Here is an 8,591-nt window from a genome sequence, read left to right on the forward strand (position 1 = left end):
GCGGCAGCTGCCCCGAGGGACGCGGCCCTAGGCGGTGGCGATGGGGGCCGCCCGGATCGCACCCGGCCTGGCGCTCCTGCTCTGCTGCCCGATGCTCGGCTCCGCGTACGCGCTGGTAAGTCCCCGCCGCCGCCGCGCCACGCCGCGCCTGGCTGCCGGCTAGCTCAGGGGTCCCGGGACAGGTCTGGGGCGCAGAGGTGTGGGTTCCCCGGTAGTCAGAACTTTGGTGAGCGACCCAGGATCCTCCGTGCCTGCTGTCTCTGGAGTATCTGGACTGTGGGTTCCAGATGCCTGACCCCCTATTTCTGGAGCCTGGGTTGGGGTCCCAGGTCTGGCTGGAGTTTCCTGGTCCTGGCCTCTCTGAGCCCCAGGGCTCCTGTCTCTCTGGAACATGACAGTGATCTAGGGAAGCCTGGCGAGGCCCGCGCAGAGTCCCAGACTTCGCTTTGGGGGCCTCTGTTTCCTGCAACTTTGGTTTGAATCCCAGGCAAGGACTGTGGGTCTGAGGTCAGAGTCAGCCAAGCAGCGGCGCGACTTAGGAGCCCCCTTCAGCTCTCGCCATCCCCCCATGCACACAGACGGCCAGCTGTACCCAGAGTGGGAGCCGGTTGCCCAGGGAGTGGATGTGGTGTGGCAAGGAGAGATGGCGGTCCCCAAGAGCTCACTGCTGAGAGGGGACTGGTAGGTGAGGAGCCTCCAGGGAATGCATGTTCTTGAGAGGGGAGGCCCAGATTCAGATGGGGAAGAAGGCTCGAGAGAGAAGACAAGACAGAGGGGATGGGATGAGCACTCCCCAGAGCAGGGGGTGGACAGACCAAGAGCGGCAGGGAGAGAAATGGGGACAAGAGGCAGAGGCAGAGCGGGAGTCCCTGAGGCAGTGCAGCCTGGGCCTGGGCTGGGACCTGGGTGTTTCCCCTGTGTCCAGTGCCCCAGCAGCCCTGTCCCAGCGACTAGCCGTTCTAGGAGGCTGTCTGCCCGTGTGCCTGACTTCAAGGCCTTGTAACTGCCACCGGGTGGGCCTCTGCCTTCTAGAGATGGCAGGCAGGCCACCGTCTCCCAGAGACTTGGAACAGCCAGCGCCGGCGACACGGGACAGAGCCCACAGCTGGAAGATGTGTGTTCCAGGGTTTCTCAGCTCTGCCCAGTCCCTGTGAACCCCGGGCTGTCCTCCAGACCTCAGTCACCCCATCTGTAAAAAGAAGGCGCGAAAAAGACATGTGCCCACCAATCTTCCACGCTGCAGCTCCCCCTACCCTGTGGGGCCAGCCCCCCATTTACCTGTGCTGGTGCCCTGGCAATTCCAGCCCCAGCGAAGGCTCCGCAAAGCCGGACACCGCCCCACACGAAGACTTTAAACGGGGAAACTGAGGCCCAGAGGGGCTCGGTGCCCTGCACAGAGGCACGTCAAGCACTAGGGAATGCCAGCAGGCAGAGCCATTTCCCCACTCCCCACAGTGAGCTCGGGGTATGCAGACGCCTGCATGTCATTGTCGGGGTAGATGGGAGGGTGCGGGTGTCCTGAGCACCACCGTGCACGAGAGCCGGGCCCTGCAGGCATCTCTGGGGCCCCGTGTTCACCAGGGTCTGCGTTCACGTGTGCGCGCACTTGTGTCTGAAGCTGCGGTCTGCATGTGACCCGCAGGAGCACAGTGTGCGTTCGTGAGCACGTGCGTGGCAAGTCTACTGTGCTGTCCGTGTTTAATGAATGCTCCCTTAGTGCCTCTACTGCCAGGCCCTGCGCTAAGCGCTGTAAGTGTATTAACCAGCTTAATCTCCCCAAACCCTCTGAGAAACACCATTGTCTCCACTGTTTAACCGACCCAGGTCCCACCTCTGTTATTTACCTCATGCCAACCGAGCACCAAGCCCTGTGCCTCTATGGTAGGAGGGAATGGGTCCCCAGCCACCCCTCCAACTCTCCAGGGAAACTGAGGCATATGCCAAGAACGTGCCTGGGTTAGCCTGGGCACAAGAGGGGTAGGGGCGAGGGAGGGGCCGGTGTCCCTGCCGCAGAAGCTTGTTGGGGTGAGTGAGTACACTCGGCCCTCTCTGCCTTCAGAGTCAAGGATCTGAAGTGGCAGGGCTGCAGACTACCTACCCCACACCAGTGCCCTGCAGGCCTCCTGGGCTCAGCTGGAGTCAACGAGAGGCTGGCGGCCTGCCAGCTCATCCCCTGAGCCCAGGAACTGCTGCTCCCATCCGGATCCGCACTGGTGCCCTAGCCCTCTGACCTTGGCTGACACCCCTGGGACCACACTGCGTGCCCCCTGCCCAGCCAGGCTCCTGTCTCTGGGGACCCCTCGGCTGGGCGCCAGAAGCATCCACTGGACATTGGGGTGGGAGGACATGTCAGGCTCAGCCGGTGCCCCCGCCCCGTGCTCTGCAGGGAAAGTGGCTAGAGGCTGGGGGCCGGGGGAGGGAAGTCCCACTGACTGTGAGTCGGAGGCCCCAGGCCTCCTCATTCTGAGGACTCCGTCAGCGCCTGTGCATGAGGAAGAGAAACTGCAGAGGAGAGCCCCAAGCTCACCTGGGGCAGCTCCCAGCGCGGCCGTGTGACCACGGGCAGGAGATTTGGGAGGGACCGTGTATGGACTCAGGCTCTGGTAGATGGGACCCCTCCCGCCTGCCCAGGGCCAGCTTGGGCAGCTCCTGTGTTTGAAGGTGGGAAGGAGCCAACACGTGTCGGACAGTGGCTATCCCCGGATTCCGACTGAGACCCGGTCACAGAGGCTTTCTCATTCTATCCGTTTACCCAGCCCTTTACAGGCCAGGGTCCCGGGGGGCACCCCACGAGTTTGGCCGAAGTGGGATTTGAACCAGGTCTTCAGACTTAGGCATTGAGCTCCTTCCTCCAAAGCAGCTGCTGCTTCCGGGAGACTCCCATGTCTCACTCCGGGTTTTCTTTTTCTTTTTTAAATTTAAAGTTTAGTTACTTCGTGAGAGAGAGAGAGAGAGGCAGCGAGACAGCGTGCAGGAGAAGGCACCGCCAGCCTCAGCCTGGGTCGTGGGCACACCCGTGCCCAGCACACTCGGCGAGATCTCCAGACGCAAACCCAGAACCTTGCCCTGCGGGTCAGCCTCGAGGAGCGTTGTGTTTTCCTGCTGTGCCACCATCCAGCCCCTTTTTCCTCTCTCTCTCTTTTTTTTTTTTTTTGGAGAGGTTTTTGCTATAGTGTGACAGAGAGACAGAAAGTAAGAAATCACCCCCCAGGGGGATGGTCATGCCGCGAATCCTTCTCCATTCTCTTCTTGGGCGCACACGCACACACACCCCGTGTGAGTTTTAAGCCTCCGCGTCCAGTACTTGAACCGTGGTTGACTACGTGGGAGTCCAGTGACGTAACCATTATGCCCTTTGCTGGTCCCTCTTCTTTATTTTTTAAAAAATGAAATCTTGGCTGTTTTGCTTTTACTTCTTAGTCTTAATTTCTTAGCTAATACATGAATATGTTCTTTCTTATAAAAAAGCCAAACAGTACAGATTAAACAGAGGTCTTCCTTAATCTCTCCCAAGCCCAATTTCCCCTTTTAGAGAAGATCATTCTTTTTATGAGAGAGGTGGGAAGAAAGGGGGGGTATTTTGTGATCCTTCTGTCCCACCACTCAGCTTGCTGCGACACTGGGTGCATGCCCAGAGCCAGGCTGGCTTGGTTGCTCTGGGCATGACCCTGGGCCTCCCCGGAGGCCTGCACCTCACGCAGTGGCAACTCTCCCACTTACACAGACTGAGAAACCATTTGTCACAGTTGGTGGGGAGAGGTCCTATGTCCCCCTTCTGTGCGCTTCCAAATGGTGCCTTTTTGTATACATATCAACTCTTTTTTTTTTTTTTTGAGAGGTTTTTGCTATAGGGCGTGTGCGCGCGCCAAACAGACAGAGAGAGACATAGAGACAGAAAGCAAGAAATCCCCCCCCAGGGGGGATGGCCACGCCGCAATCCCTTCTCCTCCATTCTCCTCTCGGGATCTTGGGCACACATGCACACGCCCGATGTGAGTTTAAGCCACCAGGTCCGGGACTTGAACTGCGGTCGACTACGTGGGAGTCCAGCGACATAGCCATTACGCTAACTGCCGGTCCCCATATCAACTCTTAATAGATGGTTTTGCTCAGTTGTTTTTTGTCTGGCTGTTTTGACATAAATGGCATCTGTTTTTAGATAGAGTTCTGCCACTCGCATTTATCTAAAGGTGTGTCTTGGAGACCTTCGGATCCATAAAAGTAACTCTCTCTTAAGGCAGCCTAGAACTCCAGCCCGGGGCTTACCCAGCACTCCCGGGAATGTACCTTTGGACGGTTTCTGGCTGATTCGTGTGTGTGCTTCCAGATGGTACCGGGGAAGCACCCTGAAATGCCCTCTCCGGTGCCCATGCGACTATTTCCCGGTAGGATATTTCTGGAGTTTGTCACCGATGGTCTGACAGCAGAGGCACGGATTTATTGGGCATGGCCAAGTCGCCATCTAAAAAGCTCTTGCCGGTCCGGTCCGTACGTAGGGCACCAGCGGGCACCAGCGCTCCCAGGGGGTTCCAGGGTTCCTCCTGGGTCACCTTTGCCTGTTACTGTAACTGCTGATTCCCAGTGGCCTGAGGAATTCGTTGGTTTATGACCCATCTCCTAAGCGCTTGCTCGGGGCCATTACCCATCTTTCTATGGTTATTTCTTTTTCGTATTGATTTGTTGGAGCTTTTTATATCACCTGCCCTTAAACACATCCTCCTCCCCGGCCCCAGCAGCTCTCAGAACTGCCTGTGGACAGGGCGGGAGGAGGGGACGAGCCCTCCCGGGAACTTGGGTTTTCTTCGGAATGTTTTAATGAGGCGTCAAGCGGCCTCCCCCAGATTCCTCTAGTGGGCCTTCTGGGGACTCTCGCTGGCTCAACCACCACCATCAGGGAGGCAGCTATTTTGGAGGGAGAGTCCCCAGGAGAAAGAGAAGGTGGGGTGGGCTGGGGTTGCAGGCCCCTGGAATAGTCTGTGGTGTGTCTGGGAGGGGTCGGTTTTGTTCAGATTGGCAGACATCGGAGACCTCCAAGCCTTAGGGACCTCAGGGCCAGCCTCGAGCGGAGGGGACCCCACCTGCTCTCTAGCCTATGGTTAGTCGGTTAGTCGGGCCATCCCTTCCTCCGGGCCTTGGTCTCCAGCCCAGGCAGAGCTGCCTGTGAAGACCCACAGGGTCCCAGCTCCATCCCAATGCCTGCCCCGGGGGCGGCCACGCTGGCTGGCCGGGATGAGAGGCGGCACACAGCCTCCCCCAGCCGCTCCCAGCCCCAGTCACAGGCAGCCTGTTCAGGGAGCCTGGCGGGAAGGAGTCAGCACTTGCCGGGCCGCGGTGGAGCAGGACGAGCAGCCAGCGGGACAGACAGGGCAGCGGGGCGGGCGAGCCAGCTGGCGTGGGGGACAGCGGGGGTGCCAGCCTGGGTCCCCTCCAGTAGTACAACCTGGAGGAGGGGTGCAGGAAGGCCAGGAGGTCACCAGGGGGCTCTTGTTCTGGAAGGCTTTCTGCTCCTGGCTTTGCTGGAGGCTTTAACCTCCTTGCACCTCAGGCTGCGGTCCCATGCCCAGTGAGCGCTGGGGACACGCTGCCATTGCCACCATCACCTCTCTGTCTCCGTGCCTGTTACTCTCGTGGAGGCTGCCTGAGGCGGTCTGCAGAGAGCCTTGCTTGGCGCAGCACGGGTACTCCCAGAGGACTCTGGGAAGGTGGCCTCGCGGCTGGCCCCGGGGGATCCCTGTGGTTGGACGCTTCCCCCTTTTGCTTCCCTCCAGAGCTGCTGCGTCAGGGTTAAGCTCCTTTCCTGGCCCTCCTCTTTCTAAGGGTGATGCTTGGCCCTAGTCGATCCGCTTTATAAAATGGGCATGGGTAGAAGGTGCAGGAGACTTGGGCACAGCCCCAGGGGCGGTGACAGGTGTCAGCAGCACGGAGGCCCTCGTGGGGTGAGAGAGAATAGCCCATCCAAGGAGGGACACCAGACAGGTGTGCTCCCTCCAAGGTGAGCAGCTGACAGCACCCTGCAGCCAGGACCTTGGGCCGGAGCTGGCACAGGAGTGGATGAGGTGACCCCGAAAGCCCCCAAGTCTCTCAGCGTGCACAGAGGCAGGAGGTCTGCAGCTGGACAAGGGTCCCTTTCGTTTCCTCCTTCCTCTCTGTCGGGAGGAGAAGATCGGGCCCGTCTGGGCGTATAGACAGCAAACTGTAGAATTTGGCAGTTAGGGGAGGAGAGGAGAGCCTGTTTGCTTGGTGTGGACCTGTCATCTGGAGCACTGTCCCCGTCACAGTCACCAGCTATGCCGTGCCACCTCCCCTCCCCCCAGGCAGCTTCACCGTCATTCCCAGTGGGTGTCTGAGAGCCCACAGCCACAGGTGGGGTGGGGGAGGTGGGTAGTTACCAGCCAGCTTTTCATCTCCTCTGGGCTGTGGCATCCAGGCCTTGGACTTTTCTGTCCCTGGGCCAGGAGCGCCCGTGTTTGTAAATCACATACCTGCTTCTGCTGCCCCGCTCCCTGAACCTGCCTGCAGCCCCCCAGGCACCAGCTCCATCCCCCAGGGCTGCTTCCCTGCCAGTTCCTGCTGCGTGTTCACAAACTCTGCACGCACACACGTGCACGCGAGCAGGCTCTGGGGTGGGGGATATGTTACAGTGGGGGACATAGAAGCTGAGCCCTCTTTGGGTAGGGAGTCAAGTCGGTCCTAGTCCAAGACCATGGAGGAGTGCAGGACTCACGGTGCCAGAGCTGGTGGCCCAGAGCAGAGGGTATGCACGGAGTGACCCTGGCACTGCTCTGCCTGGTCCTGCAGTCCTCCCCGCTAAGACTCAAGGTCTGCAGACTCTGGATCTAAGATGATGCAAGTCTGGGTCTTCAGACCCTGGAGCAGAGCCAGGGAGACTGGAGCTCTTCCAGGGGAGGGGGCTGGTGGGTGGGTGGGGTGCCAGGCTGAAGCAGATCTGAGCTGTCAGCATTTCCCCCTCACCCAGGAGACAAGGCCTCCTCGGCCAGGGCAGTGGCAGAGAAGTTCCCTTGTTCTCATCCCAAGCTCGGGGGTCCTGGCAGCGACTCTGACCTCTAGTGTGAGTCCAGGGGAGACCTAGAAATGCAGTCATTGGGGGGACCAGCAGGTGGCATGGTGGTTAAGGTGCTGGACACTCCCATATGGCCGACCAGGGTTCGAGTCCTGAATCCTGGCTTGCTTTCTCACTTCCTCTCTCTCTCTCACTCTCAACCTCTGTCTCCCTCTGGTTATATTAAAAAAAAATATGAATGAATAAATGAAATAAAATAAATAATTATTAAAAAAAAAAAAAAGAAATGCAGTCATTGGAATGTCCTCTCCCTCCCAAGCTTGCCAAGCACCCCTCACCCCGCAGGCCTCCTGCCTTCCTTGCCCCACCCCTGCCTGGGTCCCTCCTTTCAACGACCCTTCCCTGTGACCTCCTGGACTCCCAGTGGGTGTCCTTCCACTTAGATAGTGTCCTCCGGCTGCCCTGGGTCTCTGGGCCTTGGGGCACCCCAGTTGCATGATTTGCTGCTGCTAAAACACTCACAGTGGCAGAGCAGCCTCCATCCTGCCCCGGCCTTGTCTGCACGACCTCACTGAACCCTCTACCAGCCCTACTAGTATCCCCGTTTTGTGGGAAAGTGGAGGTGCAGGGGTTGAGGAATTTTCCCAAGGACACAGAGCCAGTGGGTGGTGGAGGTGGGATTCAGGCTGCACGCTGGTGGCAGAGTCTGCTTGGATGAGCGGAGGGTGCAGGTGCAGGGAGGGGCGAACGGGCTCAGGGCCCCTCAGGCTGTGCTCTAAGGGGAGCTGTGCTCTAAGGCTTGGGGTGGGAATTGGGGTGGGAATGCACCGGTGTGGGGCCGCCCTCCTCTCCTTGGGAAAGTGCTCCCTCCACTCCCCGAATTCTCACTGCTGCTGCAGCTCTGCTGTGGTTGGGGTACCAGTTCAGGGAAGCCAGATGTGAGGCCATGGGTGCTGTGGTGAGTGAAGGAGCCTGGGAGCCATGGGGTGCTGGAAGCAACCCTCCTCTCTCCTGGGAAGCCCCAGACCATGGAGGGGGTGCAGTCGATAGCAACAGATGAGCCTGAGTAGGCCCTGGCCATGGGGTGTTGTCAGTTTCTGGTCGCCAGGCGGCCAGTCAGTCAGCTTTCAGCCATGACCGCCTGCCTGTTAGCTGGGCCCTCAGCTGTGTCCCCTGCACGTGAGTGGACAGGCCTTTCTGTTGGGGGGCTGGTGCAGCCCCCGTCAGCTGGGGGGAACGTGGTGCAGGATCTTTTTGTCTCCAGAGGAGTGGAGGTAGGCAGTGGGGAGGGGCCTCTCGAGAGGTGGCACAGACGCTGTGGGCGCGGGGCAGGTGGCGAAACTGCTGATGGTGCCCACTGGCCTGTGGTGCTGCTGGTGGTGAGGCCGTGCAGTTGGCACCGTGGCAGTGGTGGCCGGGGCGACGGTAGTGCGTGTGCTCGTGGTGGTAATGGTGCTGCTGCTGCTGCTCCTGTGAGGGGTCTTCAAAAAGTTCATGGAAAACACCTATTCTGAAAAAACTATGCATGAATTTTGATGTTCTTTTTTTTTTTTTTTTTTTCTTGAAAATA

General features: G+C 59.1%; 1 protein-coding gene across 5 annotated transcripts in view; it reads left to right on the forward strand.

Annotated features, from left to right (window-relative positions):
• PTH1R (parathyroid hormone 1 receptor) overlaps positions 1-8,591 on the forward strand; it is a 22,722-nt gene that overhangs the window by 3,989 nt on the left and 10,142 nt on the right. For 2 of the 5 annotated variants that reach the window (XM_006171020.2, XM_006171023.2), the window contains exon 3: positions 1-115. This exon is cut by the window's left edge and continues 1 nt beyond it. The exons of 2 other annotated variants lie outside the window; for them this stretch is intronic. In XM_006171020.2, the coding sequence (XP_006171082.1) occupies positions 41-115 (75 nt within the window). In that variant the 5' untranslated portion in view covers positions 1-40. Of the gene's footprint in view, positions 116-1,686; positions 1,750-8,591 lie in introns of those variants that run through there. One more of the 5 variants, XM_027769306.1, reaches the window with a different exon arrangement.

This window comes from Tupaia chinensis, unplaced genomic scaffold (genome assembly GCF_000334495.1).
Source record: "Tupaia chinensis unplaced genomic scaffold, TupChi_1.0 Scaffold149184_1, whole genome shotgun sequence".
In the NCBI taxonomy this organism is placed as follows: Eukaryota; Metazoa; Chordata; class Mammalia; order Scandentia; family Tupaiidae; genus Tupaia; species Tupaia belangeri.